We start from the raw sequence: 21,368 nt of genomic DNA on the forward strand, positions 1-21,368 counted from the left end.
GGCAGCGAGCAGCTGGACTCCCACCGGGACGCCGCACCACGTGTGAACAGAGTCGGGACCTGGCATGGCAGCCAGGCTGAGGTACGATGGAGCGGGGTGGGCATATGTTCACCTTCCTCCGCTGTTAGCGAATACCGGTGAAACTCTCAGAGATGGAGCATCTACGAGATAAGACAATGGCTACGCAGAGAGCACAGCAGGTCACGAGGGACTCTCGGTACAGAGAGTCCAGATTGCCTACGTACCTCTAACTCTGGCATCGTTTAACTTCTGAGCAGGTGGCCAGGTGACTTTTTCGCAGCTTTGTGTGGGCAGCAGCACAAGAGCTGAAGGGACCAGTGGTTAGTAAGCAGTTTTAAAAGATTTCTGGGCAGCAAGTGCGGCTAATCTGTGTAACTCACCAGGAGGGGGTGTTGGTTCTTTATAAATCCGGAACAATGGAGACACAACACACTGGAAAAATCACAGCACTCTGGATTTCTGCAGACTGGGGAGGAGTGGAAGGGCAGGCTGTCTGCTTTTACGGACACAAGACAGAAGGAGCTCCAGTAGCAGAGGGTAAAATGGGCTGGTGGCAGGTTAAGTCCCGTTTCATGACATCACATGCTAGTGGCATAGGACAAAGCTACAGGCATGCTCAGCCATCCAGATGAAGTCTGACTCTGCAGGTGATTGAGGCTGGTTTATCTTCAGCCAGCCCTGACACGATTTTGTCAAACAGCACCAGCAAATCCTATAGGAAAAGCTGCAGTCACACACTCCGCTGGTATTTATAACTTTTATTTGCAATACTTTAGGTCCAAGTTTCAAACTGCAATATTTTTACACTCAAGACACAGTCATGCACAATCCATATTTCAATTTTCTATTGCTTCAACCACAATTTAAAATAACTTAATATTGGAAACAAAACCCAAAATCTTAAAAAAAAGGATGCTGAGGTCAGTAAGATGGATCCATGCCATCAGCACATTTACAAAGTAAATAACTTAGTTCTCTTTTTAAAAAGATCAGTTACCTCTTAATCCAAAGTTACAGAAGATTTTTCACTACACATGTTTTTTGTTTTTATCTTTTATCTGTTTCTTTTTTTCTGTTTTTTCTTTTCTTTTTTTCTTTTTCTTTTTTTAAACAGATAACACGTCCTAAAAAAGGAATGTACAGCAAAATGAGATACATTTCTGATAAACAATGAAAATGTAGGCTCCTCCTCTGTTTACTTTTGTCTGGATACCCTGAAGAAAAAAAAATCTAGCAGACACCAGCATAGGTGTTAACTGGTTGCTTCAGACTAAACTGGAGTTTAGCATTGGTTACGTCCTGATCCAGTCAAGAGTTGCAGAATTCTTTTGCAGATCTTCCCGAAACATATGTCTGTACGCACAGCATCTGCAGTGCAGACGCAGCACCAGTGCACCAGAGTAACTCCCAGTTATTCCCCCGCTGAATTTGGGCTCTGCCCAAGACAGAGGTGTTCACTGGGGGGCTACGGCGTGTGCAGTCCTTTGCTACGAGTTCCCATCTAGAGCAGCTCCCCTTCCACTTGCTTACCTGCTACGGCAGATACCAGCAGTTTATGAGAGTCGCACCCAAAGAGCTGAGAGGCTTTTTTTTCCCTGTTGCTGTGCTACAGACTGATTTAGCAGCATTGCTTAACACTAATATAAACAGTGTGACAAAAAGCAATTGCCTTTGTGCACCTGAAGCGCAAAGGTCAAAAATCTCAGCAGACGTGGATGTAAGAGACTTGCATGCTTCGTGTTTGCATGTTGACCCACTTCTGACCTGGACAGCTTTGCATGGCGGAGAATAAGAACAACGGGCAGCTCCCTTCCACCCACTCAGCCAAGGGACTCCTCCGGCCCCCAGTACCCAGGGCATTATCAGCACCCGCTTACTGAGCAACCAGGTCTGCTGTCACTGAAGGCAACAACCAAATTCTCACTGACTTCAGTGGCAGTAGCAGCAGTGCCTGTATCTGATCCCTAAGTCTATGGCTGGGCTGGACAAATGACACACCCAACATGCAGCAGCAAAAGGACCTGACTTTAAAAACAACCTCCTGCCCCCAGTCCCTCATGTTTGCAGCAGTGTCACACCAGCCTGAGGCATCTGGGAGCCCTCAATGCAAGCGTGGAGTACCGATGACAGGCCCTGGGCTCTTAGAGGTTTTGCACAAAATGGAGGCGATAACTCCCTCTCCAGACCAAGCTTACAGATTCCAAAAGCTGCTATAAACAGGCAGTTCAAAGGGCAGAGAAATGAGGATCTCAAGCACTTTATCTGAGCCAGTTACGCAGTTTTGGTTAGCAGCCACTGAGCACAGGAAGAACAGAGGGCACAGAAAGAGGGACAAAATGAGTCAAGCATAGAGACTGGAAAGAGCAAGACCTGTCAGATGTAACATGCTGCTTAATTTCTCTCTTGAGGAAAACTCTCAAGCCCCTGAAAGGAGTGAAGGACAGAGGAGGTGACACAAAAACAATACTCATGTTGTCAGTTCATACACTTCCTCCGTATTACAGAAGAAATCTGATTAACTGTATTCTCTCCAAGTAGTCTCGTTTAGCATTAGCAGCTTAGCACTAGTAGCTAAAGCCGTTGAAGCCTTAGGCAGCAAGAGCTGACTGAGAGTAAACTTTTTGATCAAACTAATGCTGCTAACACAGAACTAGCTGAATCCAGCAGACAGAATCATTTAGGTGGGAAAGGACCTTTAAGACCGAGTCCAACCATCAACCTAACACTGCCAAGTCCACCACTAAACCATGTCCCTAAGTGCCACATCTACGCGTCTTTTAAACACCACCAGGGATGGTGACTCAACTGCTTCCCTGGGCAGCCTGTTCCAATGCTTGACAACCCTTTTGGTGAAGAAATTTCTCCTAATGTCCAATCTAAACCTCCCCTGGCACAACTTGAGGCCATTTCCTCCAAGCCCTATTGCTTGTTACTTGGGAGAAGAGACAGACATTCACCTTACTACAACCTCCTTTCAGGTAGTTGTAGAGAGCGATAAGGTCTCCCCTGAAGCTCCTTTTCTCCAGGCTAAACCATCCCAGTTCCCCCAGCTGCTCCTTGTAAGACTTGTGCTCTAGACCCTTCACCAGCGTTGCTGCGCTTCTCCAGACACGCTCCAGCACCTCAATGTCTGTCTTGTAGCGAGGGGCCCAAAACTGAAAACAGTATTTGAGGTGCAGCCTCACCAGTGCCAAGTACAGAGGACAATCACTTCCCTGCTCCTGCTGGCCACGCTATTTCTGATGCAAGCCAGGATGCCGTTGGCCTTCTTGGCCATCTGGGCACACTGCTGGCTCATATTCAGCCAGTTGTTGACCAACACCCCCACATCCTTTTCTGCCAGATACAAGTGGAATGAAGAAGGTAAGGCCCAAGGAGACAATTCCAAGAGAATGAAGTAACTTCAGAAGGCCAGCCCAGCGACAGTGAATAAGAGATCAAGAGACCACCAATCAGAATTAAGTGACTGGACTTGGGGATTGGGTGACGGGTGGTACAGGTATAATTGGGGTAGGGGTCCCTCTCTGGAGGCACCCAGGTTGAGCTGTCACCTGAGAACTAATAACAGAGGAACCGGAAACCTTCACTTGGACCTTACATTAATCATCGGGATCCTAGGGTCGGACCCCGTTACGTTGGCCAGCGTGCATAAACCCATGACATCAGAGAGTTGTGATTCAAAGCTGTGTGCGCACATGCCCAACGGCTCTTCTGACTTGCAGTCGTGACTACCAGCTCAGGCTGTTGCACCCAACTGCAGTCCTTCTGGCTTTGTACATAAGCTGGGGAAAGCAAATGTTGCTAGCAAGCCTGGCAGAAACCAAGTGTGATCCCCAAGCAGCTGTGAACATGGTGCCACTCAATTAGAGCAGGAGGCACCTGACACACAGATGCTGAAGCTGATGTGTGGTCTGCTGGGGAACTGTCCAGTGCAAAGCCACTATGCTCACAGGTTATTAAAACAATTAGCAATTTTCCATATTATCAACTTTACCTACTGATATTGCCCCCAATTTCCTCAGTCAGGGTCAGATTCTAGCAGAAAGCAAGTGCGTGCTTTGGAGAATTGCTAAGCAGCGAGAACACAGTTTGCAGGCTTACACCCACACGGCAGTCCAAAGGGCACCCATGAAGAGCACGTAAGCATCCCTCCTCTTTCCTGTAATACTATTTTTTCTTTTGAGATGGTTCTTCTTACCAAAGGTGCATGCAGCTGTTGGTAGGCTCAGGCCAGTGATGGTTTATATGCACGATGCACGCCTAGGATTACAGCAATTGGCTCTAAACTGCATCCAAAGAGAGAATATATAAGCAAGATTCTGCGAGCTTCAGCCAGAAGAAGAAATTACCCTGTCAGCTCAAGGGCAGACACAAGCAAAGAAAAGTTTTAAAGATCCCTGAATTGCAAATCACACTTAAAGAAACCTTGGATAGTTTCTCTTAAAACACAAAAGTTGTCCTTTGCCTGCTTCCTGAAAACTGGGGGCCAAAAAGAAAGATGTTTACCTGGTCAGGGGAGAGGGGGAAAAAAAAAAAAAGGTTGAACACTTATATTTATAGTTCTTCATCAGCTTGCCCCATCACCCATCATTAAGTTGCTGCACGTCTGCACATGAATGAACAACAGTCCACCGGGAAGGTGCGTGGACCACTAACATGACAACGTTTAGCAAGGGGAAGCTGGCATTAGTGTGCATGCCCTGATGTCAAGCAAAGAAACACTGGCTCCTGTCTTTAATGGCACGTGTTACAGAGCTCGCCCTGGCTCTTTGCTCACTGGATTTGCTCGGGACTCAGAAATACGTGTATTTACATGCTCAGTGTGAGGAATATTCAGTAGCTGCACCAATGAATATATACTGGAAATAACTGCCATACAGACAATAGGGTATGGCGACATTTCCTACAACTAGAAGACAGGAGACAGGTACTTACTTCCCTTCTTGTGGTGACTGGAATGTGCTTCATTTTCAGTGGCAGGACATGGGGGGAGGCTGACCGAAAGAGCTACCGAGGTGCAGCCATTGGCCTCAAAAAAACTCAGCACAAACAGCTAAAAAAAAATACTTGAGTTCATTTGTGTGTAGCACGAGTCGGCCAACCAGTAGCCAAAGATGGAAAATAAATACACACGTATTTACAAAAGTGCTGGACACAAGAAGGGAGAATGCAACCCCGGCCTGAGAGCACTGCAAGATCCACCCCTGTGCAGGCTCCCAGGAGTGCATGCAGGAGCTTTATGGAATTTTACATAGCTATGGTTATTTTTTTTTCCTTTTTTTCTTTTTTTCTTAAATAAATAAAACTTTTCTGTGCTTCTCAAACTTCCCTGACTTTACTGCTGTCATGCTTCTCTCCCAAAACCCATTAAAACCACGGTGAGCCATTGGGTCATTTTCACAAATCTTCATTGCAGGGATGGGAATCATAGTCAAGCTCTGGATAGGGTTTTTTACCGTTTAATGAATTTAAAAATGAAGACAATTAACCAATCTTTTAAAAACCTTGGCATGAGAGTGTTTGAAACCTATTTACCTATGCATTTCACAACAGAAACAGCCTATTTCTAATACTTTAAAAATATATACATAACTAATTGCTTAATCTCAGGATAGCAGTCAGAAAACCTGAGATGGTTCCAGAGATTTTACAGTATTCATCTCTTTCCTTTCTGCAAGGTCAACGCTATTGTCAATCCTAACATACTGTGTGAGCCTGTAAATAATGTACAAGACTTGGCCCTCTCAGGACTGTTATTTTTTTGTTGTTGGTTTGTTTGGGTTTTTTAAATATATTAATATGCCTTTTCCACATTTCCTATCAGAGTTGGGAGGATATCAACGCAGCTGCCACCTTTCAGTATCTAGTGACTGAGAATTTAGTGCCAGAGACTGTCTCCAGCACAGAGCCACGGGGGTGCTAGAGGTGCGTTTCCCTGCATGTCAGACAGTCTCAGCTGGGCAATTACAGTCCATGTTGAAAACAGCCACTGGCAGAGATTATTTCTGTTGAATCCTGTCTGCCTCCCAGGATTTTTTTTAGTAGAAAAATCTCTAGATTTGCTGATACAAAGAAGAATAAATATAGTATTTAATAAAATAAAAAGTAAGGCCTCTTATTACAGCAGTTGTCTTTAAAAAGCCAGTGCCAACAATATTCTGTATGCTGGGGCATAAAAAAAAAAATGACGCTACCATTTGATTTTCCTATTTTTACATGTCTGTTATCTTCCAGGAAGTTGTAGTGCTGGGTTTTGGTTTTTTTAGAGATGCTGAAATACTTACAGGTAAAGAAAATAAACAGGGAAAAAACTAATCGAATAGTGTAGTCTGTCAACGTGTCTTTATATTGTATGTCCAGCAAACGTGCCATAAAAAAAAGTGCTTTCCTTTTAAAGGATGGCTGTCTGTTCCTTTATGGGTAGGAAAAAATAAAAGCTATACTGGAAACAGAAACTGTCACTTGCTTCTGCACTTCTTACATGGAATACAAACATGCCTCATTCAGACGAATGCTTTACAAATTAAGGGCAGCCCATCTTGAGCCTGAATTACTCTCTTTCTCAAGAAAGTCTTTCCCCCAGATAGATAGCTCGAGCTGACAGAGAAAAATGAGACCTCACAAAAGAAACAGAATCTTTTGAACAGAACAGAATAGAATCATTTAGGTGGGAAAGGACTTCTATGATCATCGAATCCAAGCGTAAACCTAGCACTGCCAAGTCCACCACTAAACCATGTCCCTAAGTGCCACATCTACACGTCTTTTGAACACCACCAGGGATGGTGACTCAACCGCTTCCCTGGGCAGCCTGTTCCAATGCTTGACAACCATTTCAGTGAAGAAATTTCTCCTAATATCCAATCTAAACCTCCCCTGGTGCAACTTGAGGCAATTTTCTGTCATCCTATTGTTACTTGGGAGAAGAGACCAACCCCACCTCGCTACAACCTCCCTTCAGGTAGTTGTAGAGAGCGATAAGGTCTCCCCTCAGCCTCCTTTTCTCCAGGATAAACAACCCCAGTTCCCTCAGCCACTCCTCGTAAGACTTGTGCTCCTGACCCCTCACCAGGTTCATTGCCCTTCTCTGGACACGCTCCAGCTCCTCAATGTCTGTCTTGTAGTGAGGGGCCCAAAACTGAACACAGGGTTCAAGGTGCGGCCTCAGCAGTGCCAAGTACAATCGCTGCCCGAGTCCTGCTGGCCACACGATTTCTGATACAAGCCAGGATGCCGTTGGCCTTCTTGGCCACCTGGGCACACTGCTGGCTCATATTCAGCCGGCTGTCGACCAGCACCCCCAGGTCCTTTTCCACCAGACAGCTTTCCAGCCACTCTTCCCCAAGTCTGTAGCGCTGCATGGGGTTGTTGTGACCCAAGCACAGGACCCGGCACTGAGCCTTGTTGAACCTCAATAGAGCTGGCCTTGGCCCATCGATCCAGCCTGTCCAGATCCCTCTGTAGAGCCTTCCAACCCTCAAGCAGGTCAACACTCCCACTCAACTTGGTGTTGTCCGGAAACTCACTGAAGGTGCACTTGATCCCCTCATCCAGATCGTGGATAAAGATATTAAACAGAACTGGCCCCAGTACTGAGCCCTGGGGAACACCACTTGTGACCAGCCGCCAACTGGATTTAACTCCATTCATCACAATGCTTTGGGCCTGGCCATCCAGCCAGGTTTTTACCCAGCAAAGAGAATGTCTGTCCAAGCCATGAGCAGCCAGTTTCTCCAGAAGAATGCTGTGGAAAATGGTGTCAAAGGCTTTACTAAAGTCTAGACAGACAACATCCACAGCCTTTCCCTCATCCACTAAGTGGGTCACCTTGTCACAGAAGGAGATCGGGTTAGTCAAGCAGGACCTGCCTTTCATAAACCGATGCTGACTGGGCCGGATCACCTGGTTGTCCTGTACGTGCCACGTGATGGCACTCAAGACGATCTGTTCCATAACCTTCCCCGACACCGACGTCAAACGGACAGGCCTGTAGTTCCCTGGATCCTCCTTCCAGCCCTTCTTCTAGATGGGTGTCACATTTGCTAACTTCCAGTCAATGGGGACCTCCCTGGTTAGCCAGGACTGCTGATAAATGATGGAAAGTGGCTTGGTGAGTATTTCCACCAGCTCCCTCAGTACCCTTGGGTGGATCCCATCCAGCCCCATAGACGGGTGTGTGTGTCTCAGTGGTGTAGCAGGTCACTAACCGTTTCCCCTTGGATTATGGGGGTGTCATTCTGCTCCCCATCCCTGTCTTCCAGCTCAGGGGGCTGGGTACCCAGAGGACAACTGGTCTTACTATTAACCACTGAGGCAAAGAAGGCAATAAGTACCTCAGCCTTTTCCTCATTGTTTGCCACTATGTTTCCCCCCACATCCAATAAAGTATGGAGATTCTCCTTAGCCCTCCTTTTGTTGCTAATGTATTTATAGAAACTTTTTTTATTGTCTTTTACCGCAGTAGCCAGATAAAGTTCTAGCTGGGCTTTGGCCCTTCTAATTTCCTCCCTGCATAACCTTACTTGCATTCCTCCTGAGTTGCCTGCCCCTTCCTCCGAAGGTCATAAACTCTCCTTTTTTCCCCGAGTTCCAGCCAAAGCTCTCTGTTCAGCCAGGCCAGTCGTCTTCCCCGCCGGCTCATCTTTCAGCACATGGGGATGGCCTGCTCCTGCACCTTTAAGATTTCCTTCTTGAAGGATGTCCAGCCTTCCTGGACTCCTTTGCCCTTTCGGACTGCCTCCCAAGGGCTCAACAGGCCAAAGTCTGCCCTCTGGAAGTCCAAGGTGGCAGTTCTGCTGACCCCCCTCCTTCTCTGAGAATCAAAAACTCCATTTCATGAGTGCTGTGCCCAAGATGGCCCCAAAACATCACATCACCCACAAGTCCTTCTCTGTTCACAAACAAGAGGTCCAGCGGGACGCCTTCCCTAGTCGGCTCACTCACCAGCTGTGTCAGGAAGTTCTCTTCCACACGCTGCAGGAACCTCCTGGACTGTTTCCTCTCTGCTGTCTTGTACTTCCAGCAGACGTCCCCACCTGGTTCAGTTCCACTTGCAGAGCCTCACACCTGTTATGCCAGAGCACCCGGGAACATGGGGTAGGCACAGAGGAGATGCGCCTGCTGCGCTGGGCAGGAACTCGTCGCCATTGCCCCCTATCCCTTAAGTCACTGCGTTCAGCCAGGCGGACAGAGGATAGGGAATTCTCCTTGCTGACGTGCCACGACCTGTTTGCCCGCCCTGGTCGCTAGCGCTCCCCAGGGGCTTCTTTTATACATGGGGGGGGCCTGGCCGCCATTGCTGCTGGACCTGCCCAGGTCCCGTCAGCCGCTGTGGCATGAGCGGCGGGATCCTGGCCGCTCTCTCGGCTCCTCCAGTTCAGGAAACGGGAGCTGTGCACCTCGGCGTGTGATGTGGGCATCTGAAAATCAGACCTGTTGTGCTCCCCAGGAAATCAGGAAAGGTTAATTCATACTTAGCTGTGGTAACTCAATGAGCACTGCCTCCGCCTGTTGCCTCAGCCAAAGACTCTGGGACGGACAGAGCGAGCGAGGGTAGGTTAGTTGGCAGTATTAATGACAGTTGCAACACAAAGACTGTAACTAAATAAGAAGCCGAAGCCAAACAAGCTAATGGCCTAATTCAAGAATAGCCCAAGCATCCTTCATTCCTACTGGCAAAACATGAAGGTGGTTAGTACCTTAAAGGCTACTTAGCCCTTTGCAGGACCAGGCCTAAACATGAAGATCTACAGCAGAAAGCTGTTTTACTTGTTTGGGTTTTTTTTGCTCACTGGGTGGGTGTTGCTTCAATTGCTGTTTTGAAGGTCTTTGATTAGTTGTACTACTAAAATACAGCAACAAATACTCCATGCAAATGCTTTTTCTGAGTGAAGCCACATTGTGTCTTTCTTTCAGAAATGAATCAATAAACCACAAATTGCATACTTAAACTATTCTGCTCCCTTACAAATCAGTTGACTAGTCAAGCACAATCCTCAGTCACATCCAGGATTCCCTCCCTCCCAGCAACTCGGAGCTGCATTCAGCGATGCTTGCTGTATGCAGGACAGCAGAAGGCAGGCTGGCTCGATGCCTCTAAGTATTTCTGCAATCCACTCAGCATTTCACACGTTTGCTCCCGCTCAGTGCAGAACTCCGGGTTTTATTGCACCTTCTTCCAGAGCTGTCTGCTGCACCGGCTCATACATATCTACACTGCGGAAGTTGTCGCTCACTTGCGTCAGCCTCAGTCTCCATGGCAGAACTCGCGTGCCTAAAGGACACTCACCTGCGCACGAGCCTGCGGAGCAGCCCGGCTCCCTCCCCCTCTGCCAAGAGTGGCGCAGATGCTACTAACCTTTCCCAGGAGCTACAAGACGACCAGGAGAGTAGGCATCCTCAGAAGTGACACCACCACTCAGCTCTGTTTTGCCCTTCTCTACTCCCGCACAGACCCAAGATGGCTAATCCCACCAGTCCGCGCATTGCACAGCATGGCTACGATTCACCTTGGGAGCAGCCCGCTGCCAGTTTGGCTCTGATATGGGATGATTAGTCCGGTCCCAGGAAGAGGCAAGCACCCAGTGCCGGTCTGCTGCCGCTTGCTGCTACAAGTGCCTTCTTCCAGCCTGGGTCTGCGGATGCTGAGGCTGCTCTGTGCTCTGCAAGGGGTCTGCTGGGGCTCAGCACCAGGCAAGGCTGGGCCTGCTCTCTCCTCATGTTTCTTTTACAGCTTTGCATCAGACGAGCCCTTTCTGAGCACACTGACTGATCTTTCTGCTTTTTCATTTTAGTAAGACTGTCATCCAGGCAAAGAGATTACAATTAGTTATACAAACCAAATTGTCAAGAACCAAAACACTATATATTCACAGTTGAAAGCCTGTATCTCAACAGGATGTTTTGTCTGCCCCACTCTTGATTCATTTTTGGTTGGAAATACAATTTCACTTTCTTCCTCATCTAGAAGTACCGTGACTGGGCAAATACCAGCGAGTGGGCTGTATTCAAAAGGCAGTGCAGTCTGGAGTTTATGAATGAAGGAGACCCTTCTCCAATCCCAAACCATACCAAAAAAACCCCATAAAAGGGACTTTCCGTCTTTAAGAAACAACTGACAATTTAAAAGTGAATGTACAGCTTATTCACAGGGTGAGAAGGAAGGGAATCTTCCAACTGAATTTGCTTTACCTTCGAAATGGTTGAGGGAGCAAAGCATTTTCGGTCATTACCTCTCTGTCTTAAGCCCTGTTTCATCTTAAAAATAAATTAAGGAGCCAGAAAGCAGGAAGAAGACAAATGATAATTTTTTACTCCTTGAGGGACTGGGTTGTTCTCCCTCCTACCACCATGACTGTGACCGTTGGTTTGTTCATCCATCCATCTGTCCTGCAGCACAAGAGTTGAGGTTTTATAGAGTTTTTGTTCTCAGTCCTGCTCTGAGCTGGCATGGGAGAAAGCCGGCTTGAAGCGCTAGCGGCTGCTGTTCTTAATCGCTTCCTTTGCTGCAATGATCAGAGGAGTCAGGCTGGAGAGAGGCTTGGCTAATTTTAAAAATGGATGCTGCCCAAAGGAAAAAAAGAAACGAACCATTACTCTCCAAACTTGGTTACTCACAGGCTCAAGCAGTATTCCTCTGGTTAGCAGGAATACACAGAAATAGGACTGAGGGGACCATGTGCACCTGCGTCTTCATGTCCAGTACCTTGCTATCACAGGCAGACATGGCCCATAATCCTATTAATCCATTTATCAAGGTGTCTTCAGCTTGCTGGGATTTTTGCCCTGCCAGCGCTCTGGGAATGCTGCTTGCTGTCCCAGGGCCTTGCTCCTTTCAGGAAACTCGAAATACTTCCTTAGGTTCCTGTTTTCTAAAGACATGGGCTATTGTAGTTGTCAAAAAAGATGAGGAGCATAAGCCATTCCTCAGCGAACTCCAACACCTCTAGGAAATGTTTATCCCAGTAGTATTTAGGTCCATGTGTTGTTCTGAAGGCCACTGAGGTACAGGTTTTCAGTACCAAGGCAAGAACAGGGAGACAAGTGGCAGAGCACTGATGGACTCCGCTCTGGGTTGCAGTGACAGCAGTGTCTACTATCCCATCCCCTGCCCCTCCTGTGCTGGCTGGCACCTTCACAGCAGGGACAGCCAAGTGGCACATGCTGCAACTCTTTAACTGCCACAAAACCTGGCAGTAAACCTGTAGCGTTTCTCATCTACTTGACTGTGCCAGGCAGCAAATGGAGCTGTGACAAGTCCCGCTCAGCTGTCCCTGTTTCAGTGGCAAAAACCTCTAAAAGTGGGGCTCAGTGGCAGAAACCTCTAAGAGTGTGGCAGGATGGACAGGGAGCACCCCACAGCCCCTTCTTCCCACAGCCAAATCTGACCGCTTGGCTGCGACTGATTTCACTGGGTTCCTCCCTGGTTGTATCTCTGTATACGGTAGTCACCAACACCATTTCAGGCCTCCGTACCTGGTATCATTCCACTTCAGTTATTTTGCCACCATGTAAAACTGAATATACTACCGAAACAGAAAACAGGGGCACAAACATGGTCAGAGGGCTGGGACACCTCTCCTATAAGGACAGGCTGAGAGAGGTGGGGTTGTTCAGCCTGGAGAAGAGAAGGCTCCGGGGAGACATTATTGTGGCCTTTCAATACTTAAAAGGGGGCTTATAGGAAAGACGGGGACAGACTTTTTAGTAGGGTCTGTTGTGATAGGACATGGGGTAATGATTTTAAACTAAAAGAGAGTAGATTATGGCTAGATCTAAGGAAGAAATTTTTTTACAAGGAGGGTGGTGGAACACTGGCCCAGGTTGCCCAGAGAGGTGATAGATGCCCCATCCCTGGAAACATTCAAGGTCAGGTTGGATGGGGCTCTGAGCAACCTGATCTAGTTGAAGCTGTCCCGGCTTATGGCAGGGGGGTTGGACTAGATGACCTTTAAAGGTCCCTTCCAACCCAAACTGTTCTATGATTCTACTTATCTTTCATTTGAAAAGCACCAAGACTGGACACTAATATGAGGAGGTTCCATCTGATGCCTTTGAGTTTAGCTGACGAGAAAACCATTATATAGTACAGCTGTTTCACTTGCAGCCACTTCGCATTTTACCTGCAGAAGTTCCTTGGCAGACCCTCGCCTGTCCACATCCATCTCCAGGCAGCAGTTCAGAAAGTCGCGAAACACAGCAGACAGTCGCTCCGGGTTCTGCAGCTCTGGTGTCCCATTCGTAGCTATCAGATACAGCGCCTAGAGAAAAAGGAAACACGAGACTCCACCTGTTTTCTTCATATCCATAACTGCTCATACAGACCCCTTTTTTTAGGTCCAGTCTCCAGTAGCAGTTTCTTCCCTGGCAGAGGGTTAGAGATGATTTTTCTATACCAACAAAAAAAACCCCTGATGCAGCCACAGCTATTCCAACATCAAAATGATCTTGCCTTGACAGCTGATTTCATTGGCTGACGTAGTTAGTATGAACTACATCAGCAAAAGCACATTTTGTTTCTCCAAGTAGTGGCACTAGCTTTACAGGCTATTTTAAAGAGTGAATTTGGTCTATCTATATAATTTCAAAAGATTATTACATAAAATGCATCTCTGCAGTGCTCACTGGTCCCTAAAGTACAGCTTCCGTAAAACAAAGGTAGTCAAGTTTTTTGCTCTATTCTTGATAAAAATGGTAACTGCATGAAAAAAAGTAAATCCATCAGCTTATTCCTTGGGTAAAGAAACAGAAACATTTGGAACCTCATTTTCAACACAGACACGTTAAGTTGCATGCACAAATATATTATGAAGAAAATGCAGTTGAGCAGAGAGGAGCCACCTGCAACTATGTCTTTCAGCAGTCTCCAAATTCCAGATCAGCTTCACTTATGTGGTAAAAGAAAATATGTGGTCTAATCAGAAAAACGAGTAATTCCATCCCTATAGTAACTGTGTGTTAATTTTGATATGCAAGTAAATAAATTAATGATGTCCCCATCCCAGAAATTGCAGGGAAGAAATGGGAGGTTGTCCTGGTTTCAGCTGGGATGTAGTTAACTGTCTTCCTAGTAGCTGGTACAGTGCTGTGTTTTGAGTTCAGTATGTGAAGAATGTTGATAACACTGATGTTTTCAGTTCTTGCTCAGTAGTGTTTAGACTATAGTCAAGGATTTTTCAGCTTCTCATGCCCAGCCAGGGCACCTGACCCAAACTGGCCAACAGTGTATTCCATACCATGTGACGTCCCATCTAGTTTAGGAACTGGGAAGGGGGGGGGCAGGGATTCGCCGCTCGGGGACTGGCTGGGTGTCGGTCGGCGGGTGGTGAGCAATTGCCCTGCGCATCATTTGTACATTTCAATCCTTTTATTACTACTGTTGTCATTTTATTAGTGTTATCATTATCATTATTAGTTTCTTCTTTTCTGTTCTATTAAATCGTTCTTATCTCAACCCAGGAGTTTTACTTCTTTTCCCGATTTTCTCCCCCATCCCACTGGATGGGGGGGAGTGAGTGAGCGGCTGCGTGGTGCTTAGTTGCTGGCTGGGGTTAAACCATGACAGAGGTTTTGGCAGTTGGGTTATTGAAAGCTCAGGCTTGGTGACACAGAGAAAGTGGCTTGGACTATGAGAGAAATATGTTCACTAAGTATTTCAGCAAAAATGGACAAAAAGCAGAATAGACTATGTTGCCTTTAAACTATAATCTTCATGTTTCAGGCAAGCTTCCCAGTGAGAAGAATTGGGGGTAGTTCATCTCTCAAAACCACTGTTTTAGAAAAGTTTGTTGCTTTTTTTTTTTTTTAGGAAAGATAACATTAAATCTATTACACTTGTTTCATGTTTTCAGGGTGATCTTCACAGACAGAAGAGCTGGAACAACTTAAAACCCAAAGCCAAGTGTTACCTCAGAACTGGGAGTATTCGTCTGTGTTAAGGGTTGAGTCCTCTGTGAATTCCCTTCCATGATGTGCATGAACGTCCAGCTCCTCATCTGAATGCACGGTCATTCTGTGCACACAGGCCTATCCAAACCCTTGAAAATTCCAGCCTTTCTCCTCCTCAATAGCATCTAGCCTAAGCTAAGCTTAAGTTTCTTAAGCAAAGCCAAGGACGCTGACGTCCATGCAGTTGACGGTGTTCATGCAGCTTAGCAAGTCTTCCTGATATTCCTCAGGCCAAGGAATTGCAGTGCAATTTTGCCAAACATAGGGTGAGCATTATCTAATGTGGTTCACTTGTAACCAAGGTCTAACATGCTGAGCTAGAGACATGAGTTCATTCTGCTTTTGCAAGATGTTATTCAGAAACATAAGACAAACATTTTGAACTATTCAAACTTAAACTTGCACAAACATGTCTAAAATATACAGTAAAAATAATAGAAATAGGCCTAGGAGTCTTCCATAAAAACGTCTGCCGTGATAACAGCTCTGTGCTACTGGCATTTAAATAGACCGTGGCCAAACTGACTTTGTTATTATCCTCATAAATACAAAGGAAGATTTCCAAGCCCGAAAAGGCAAACGAACTATCCTACAGTAAAAACAATAAAAGGAAGTTTCTTTACTTTTCCCACTATATTAATGTCAAAAAATCAGTCTTATCCTGTCCATCTGCAGCTGACCTCAGTCACCAGACACAGTGGTGAGCTGGAGTGCCTGTCCTCACTATGTTTAAATTGTGCTACCCGAGGGATGTTACTTCTCCTAGGGTAAAGGAATACAGCACCGATGTCAACCTTGGAAATTTTATTCCAGCTACATTCACCTGACTGTGAAACCGGAGTGCCAGGATAAATGGAGATCTTTTAGTTGCTTGTTTCTTCACAGAACACGAATCATGAGGAAGAGTCATCTTTAGCTAGGTACTGCACCTTTTAAATATTTCTACAACAGAAGAAAGGTCTATGGGAAGCTGAAGTACCTTCTTCTCATGTATCTTTTGGTTTCCTATGATACAGCCAGCAAAGAAAAACAAGTACAGTACAAAGGAAGTGAGTGTTTGCAGTAGCTGCAAAGGGGCAATAAGCTCATTAATTTGTTTAACATACCAAGAAACAAGAAAGGATTCGGCATACAATTATAGCTGCAGTCTGTGAAAACGATATCCTAAAGTTATCCAGGCCACCCAGATACATGACAGAACAATATACAGATGATTTAGAAGCCTGAAACTGTAGAAGATCCACAGCATTTGGAAAATATGCTACAGTTTTGAGGCAAATTGATGCGTTGTGGTTAATAAATGAAAAGCCAAACAGAAATGCTTAGCGTTTGGTTTGTTTGGTTTTTTTAAATTGAAACTGGGGAGGTCCAACCTGCATTTCAAAGGATATTTATCACACCAATGTTTGTCCCTCAGGCCCTAGGCATATGCCTGATGGAAGGAAATCACAGTGAGAGAAAACAAATACCATCACAGAAATATCCAGGATGCTCATGGCTGGAAAATGGTTCATTCCTGTGAGTTCTGCATAGGCTGGAAAGAACCTGAGCAACATGGGATGCGTTTGCTCTGCATGTGGAAAACAACAAATGCATCTACATTAAGACTGCTGTTAACTCTATGATTAATGATCCTTTAATGCCTTTGTAATTTATTTATACATTTAAATTACTGTCAGTACCTAAAGCTCCTGCATGCCTTCCATTATTGAAACAATCATTCATAAAAATGAAAGAGCATCCTTTTGTTTGCAGGCTTTGCAGAATTCCCTGAATGTGGTCTAAATGTGACTATTAAACCCAACAACTACTGTGTGCCATCAGCTAAGAAACTTAGCTGTAAAACCAGGTCTTGCTTACGAGCTCTCCTGTTTGGATGCGGCTGAGACCTCTCACTGAAGTCTCTGATTCCACATACACAGCAGATGGATCCTGTCCCTGTTGGGGTTGATTTACCTTAATAAAACTAGCTGATAACCGGGGAACTTCAGGCAGTCCCTCACAAGCTGTTCACTGTTCCTAACTCAGGGGCAACAACCTCTGCAAAAGACTCCTGGAAGCGAATACAGATGGTACCAACTTCAGATGCCTGATGTTAATCTACTGCAATTTTACTCAGACACCTGAAAATGCCTTGTAGCTGTAAGTGTTCAAGTTGATCTTAACTCCAGCAGGAGACGAGGCATGTATGGAGAAAAAGAGCATCTCAAATAATCTGGTTAAGGGCAGGAATGGCTGAGTGTGAATTTGGTCAGAGATAAGAAATCCAGTTATCTTTCTAACAGTTGACCTGAGGCTTCTCGAGGAGCCCTAATCAACATTTGAGGTTAAGGAAGCAGGGAATTTTCAGCATCCAGACCAGTAATGCTAATCCTTTTCATATGCTTTGGCTGCCTTCTACAAGGCAAATGCATTTTTTGCAAGGGTCTTCCATGAAAGCAAGTGGAATCTAGGGTCCTCTCTTTGCAAGAAACTGGTGATGTGCAGAAGTCTCTGCTGGTAAAACTGGGCTGTAGTGACACAGGCCTACTGCCACCCTGCCAGCTATGGTGCACTCTGCTTATTCAGCATCAGTCTGAATCCAAAACTGTTCCTTTCTTATCTGTCCTCATGAGGTGGCACAGCGCACACCGCTCCACATGTGTGCACCGGAACCAAAAACCCCGGGGCACGTACCAAACCAAAAGAAGACTTCCAAGAAAACTTAGGAACCTTTTTTCAAAAAGAGTGAAGACTGAAATTTGTATAATTGTTGTATTCCTTTCTTAAAAGTAGCATGGCTGGGGGTATTTCCTGACCATGCTATCGTTTTCTTCTTTCAGTCAGCAGTACGCAGTCTGGGTGCCATAGACCAGAGAGAGCACCGCCTTACTGCTATGAGAAAAGCTAAAGGTCATGCTCTATTTTAATTCTAGCCTTAACAAAAACTATGTACATATACACATAGGCCAAAATTAATTTCCTCATAAATTCCTGCATCCTGTGCAGCATTTAACTTTGCTTCAGCTATCAGTCATGAGGTTTTCTCTTGGTATACATTCCTCCACTATTACGTGCTCATTTGGTACAAGAACTGGTCATTTCATTTCAAGGAATTAGGATAAAACTGAAAACTTCAGAACATTAAAAACACATTTGTTTACTACAAGTATCTGTGCTAAAACACACTTTCAGAAATGTATTTGGTAATAAATAATTATGGCATTACTATAACCGGTGACAATTCCTGAAAGGCTCAGGTAAGCAACCAGCACTGATCTGAGTTTGAAAAGACTTCTCTGCCTGCAGATACAGTTGAGATGCTTTTCATAAAAACTCCCCAAGTGGAGAAACTTGCTGCTGAAAAATTCTTGTCATTCAGAGAAACAATTCAAAGAGAATTTAAAAACCACATGAGAAATTTCAAGCATCGTTGAAGGCAAAAATGGCACATTTCCGAACTGGCTACATGTCACTTCCTTTTGAGGTTCTCCCATTGACGTAACCAAAGCTGCAGTATATGCTGATATGCTCCAGTGACATTTTTAGAAGCGGGCCTTGGTGGAACTAGTTCAAGCTGACGTGACTGGGATTTTGTCTCATGGGAGACAAAACATGGGACAGATTAGAAAGACAGTGGTATCTGATTTTATTTGCACCTTACCCTGAGAGGATTTTCATTAAGGTAAGGAGGTTCTCCTTCCACCATTTCTATTGCCATGATCCCAAGTGACCAGATGTCCACTTTGGGGCCGTATGCTTTTCTTGTCACCACTTCTGGTGCCATCCAGTAAGGAGTCCCAACCATTGTGCTCCGTTTACTCTGCTCAGGGGTGATCTGAGCACAGAAGCCAAAATCAGCTGAGGAGTAAAACAAGTATTGTTAAAGCCAGCTTGAATTATGAAACCAAGCAAAAGAAATCCCCACTGTATGCCTGAGAATGCATTGTTGAATCTATCTGGAAAAGCGGCCGTGCTCTTTTTACTCAGTGCTGTAGCCAAGGAAATATTGAATTGGCCACTTAAAAAAACCCTCAAGTTTCATGCATTGGCTTTTATTCACTTGAAGCTTTAGATTGTAACTCCCTCCCTCTGGAAGGGACATACACAAACACCAAAGCCACTCTTTACACCTTTTTCCTTTCTATACCTCTCTGCACGTTGGAATTGTGCTCTTAGCTCGCAGCAGTGGTCAGCGCACTACCACAGGCATCACTTTTGGGTAACTGGCAGTCAGTCAAAAGCAGCCCCATACCACATCCTGGGAACACTGTGCCCGACCAAGAATACCTACTCAATTTGACAGATCCATCCATTCCGAGAAGAATATTGTCACTTTTGATGTCTCTGTGAATCACTTGGTTTGAATGAAGGAAATCCAGTGCTTGAAGGCACTGATAGATAAAGAAGAAACATGAGGGTAAAAATTAATGACCTGATCTCATCACACAAGAAAGGAAATGGCTCTAAAAGATTTAATTTCTAGATGAATTGTGAGTAATGGCAGAATATTGTGCTGTCAAGAGGAATAGCTTGCTGCTTCAACACTATTAGAGTAATAACTTTCTAAATGAAGGCATATTAGCTTTTGAAAAAGAAATGTCAATTATTGTTACAGACTATCCCCTGAAAGCACAGACAGAATCACCGGTGCTGCAATGAATGTGCTGTCTCCATCCATATGACAAACTATTGTTTGCCAAAAAAGAAAACGTCCCTTCCTTCGGTATGAAATGGATCACTTTCGGGTGGGAGGTTGCACGACAAAGACTTTATTGTTAGGCTCTACAGCAAATTTCGAAGTAGCATCTTAGTCATTTTTCAGAAGCAAACACCATTTTGGGTGGAATGCTATCCTTTTAAGCCAAGGACTGTGATAAATGAGTCTCTATTTTTCTTTGCTGTTATTTTAAAATTCTGCCACCAGCATGTTTGCTTTTACAGGCAAGGAATGTAGTGCAGACATGCTCCAGGCAAATGTTTAAAGAGGCAAAGTTGAGAATAGTAAAACTAAAAAAAAAAAGAGATAGGACATTAACAGTATATAAGAGTATAATAACAGCATATAATAAGTGCAGTGATACTGGCAGACGATCCACTTAAGATGCTCTTTCTTCTCTGTATTATAAAAGCAACACAGAAACAAAGCTCTGAACATGAAATCACTCATGTTCTTACCACCTGTTTAGAAGTACCATCCTGTCCAAGTAATCAGAAGCACATGTGGAATCCCTTACCTCCCTACAGACAGCTGCTATCTGTCCTTCATCCATACACGTCTCTGTAACAACGTCGGTTAAAGAGCCTCCAGCCAAGTATTCCATAACTACCCAGAGTTCATCACCGACTAGGTAGCTGAAAGAAGAAAACAATGGCATTGAGATGAATGTGCATAACTACATTACCTTACGAAGAAGACTACAGTTGATTTTTGCTTCCAGGTCATTTTTAAATGAAGACAGAATCAAATGAATAAACATTCATTCTAGGCTATATGGTACTTAGAATCTGTGCAGTCTAAATGAGAAAGGCACAAAAGTGAAAAATTAGACATCTTAGACGGCAAGCAAGTGAAAAATGCAGTTTATTAATGGCAAAGATAAATCCTGAACCAGGACATATCGCATCATCTGGTTCATCATCTTAGCACATAAATTCCACGATTAACTCCAGGAGCAAGGCAACACAACTTTCATAGTTGTCCATGGTAGGAGGGTGTGTACCACTGAGGACAGAAATTGGTCAACAGTTTGGAAAACCTTACATAAAATACATTCAGAAACAGGAAAAACAATTTAAAAACTGGCAAATTACGTGCTTCTGGAAACAAGAACATAGTCTTCCCGGCATCCACAGCAATGGAAAATAGTGGGAACAGTCCAAGGGAAATAATTTCTATGATGATTTATCAGCACTTATCATAAGACTCAGAAAATATGATCAGCTTAAAAAAACCTCCAAACCACCACCAACAAAATAACATGGAGGTAGTGAACTTACAGGCTGTTGTTTTAGCAAGATATGGCTCATCCAGGTTTTTGAAAACAGCCTTCAAACTACGTATGCCAGAAAAGATTAATGCAGACAAAATGCAATCTCCTCCCATACATTGTATATGAGTAGATAAATAATAAAGACTGCCAGTGACCAAAGGGGTTTTTTTTAATCTTTGGCTTGCAGTATGTAAATGAACATTCACGTGATAATACCAGAACTACTTACCTGTCTAAATAGTTAACTATATTTGGGTTCTTATTTTCCCTCATGACCAGGATTTCATTAATAATTAGTTCCTTTTTGGGCTGTTGTTGGAGATTCATTTGCTTTATGGCCACCTAAAATGACATTGAAAACCATTAACTTGAGTAGTCTGTTGCACAAGATCAGAATGAACACGGAGTGAGTGTTTTTGGAATGATGTA

At 44.7% G+C, this 21,368-nt stretch overlaps 1 protein-coding gene and 1 long non-coding RNA gene across 7 annotated transcripts in view; both read right to left on the minus strand.

Annotated features, from left to right (window-relative positions):
• Positions 1–764: 764 nt before the first annotated feature.
• On the minus strand, positions 765–7,197 carry LOC138690693 (uncharacterized). The gene is made up of 2 exons (XR_011329448.1): positions 3,772–7,197; positions 765–3,736 (listed from the first exon to the last, which is right to left on the minus strand). It is a non-coding gene; the product is annotated as an uncharacterized lncRNA (long non-coding RNA).
• Positions 7,198–11,311: 4,114 nt separating this feature from the next.
• The window catches only part of PAK3 (p21 (RAC1) activated kinase 3), a 145,005-nt gene continuing 134,948 nt past the window's right edge, over positions 11,312–21,368 (minus strand). For all 6 annotated transcript variants that reach the window (XM_069810958.1, XM_069810961.1, XM_069810959.1 and 3 more), the window contains 6 exons: positions 21,169–21,281; positions 20,184–20,301; positions 19,241–19,340; positions 18,611–18,807; positions 13,143–13,280; positions 11,312–11,583 (listed from right to left, as the gene is read on the minus strand). In XM_069810958.1, the coding sequence (XP_069667059.1) occupies positions 11,494–11,583; positions 13,143–13,280; positions 18,611–18,807; positions 19,241–19,340; positions 20,184–20,301; positions 21,169–21,281 (756 nt within the window). In that variant the 3' untranslated portion in view covers positions 11,312–11,493. The remainder of the gene's footprint in view (positions 11,584–13,142; positions 13,281–18,610; positions 18,808–19,240; positions 19,341–20,183; positions 20,302–21,168; positions 21,282–21,368) is intronic.

Source organism: Haliaeetus albicilla, chromosome 23 (genome assembly GCF_947461875.1).
Source record: "Haliaeetus albicilla chromosome 23, bHalAlb1.1, whole genome shotgun sequence".
NCBI lineage: Eukaryota > Metazoa > Chordata > Aves > Accipitriformes > Accipitridae > Haliaeetus > Haliaeetus albicilla.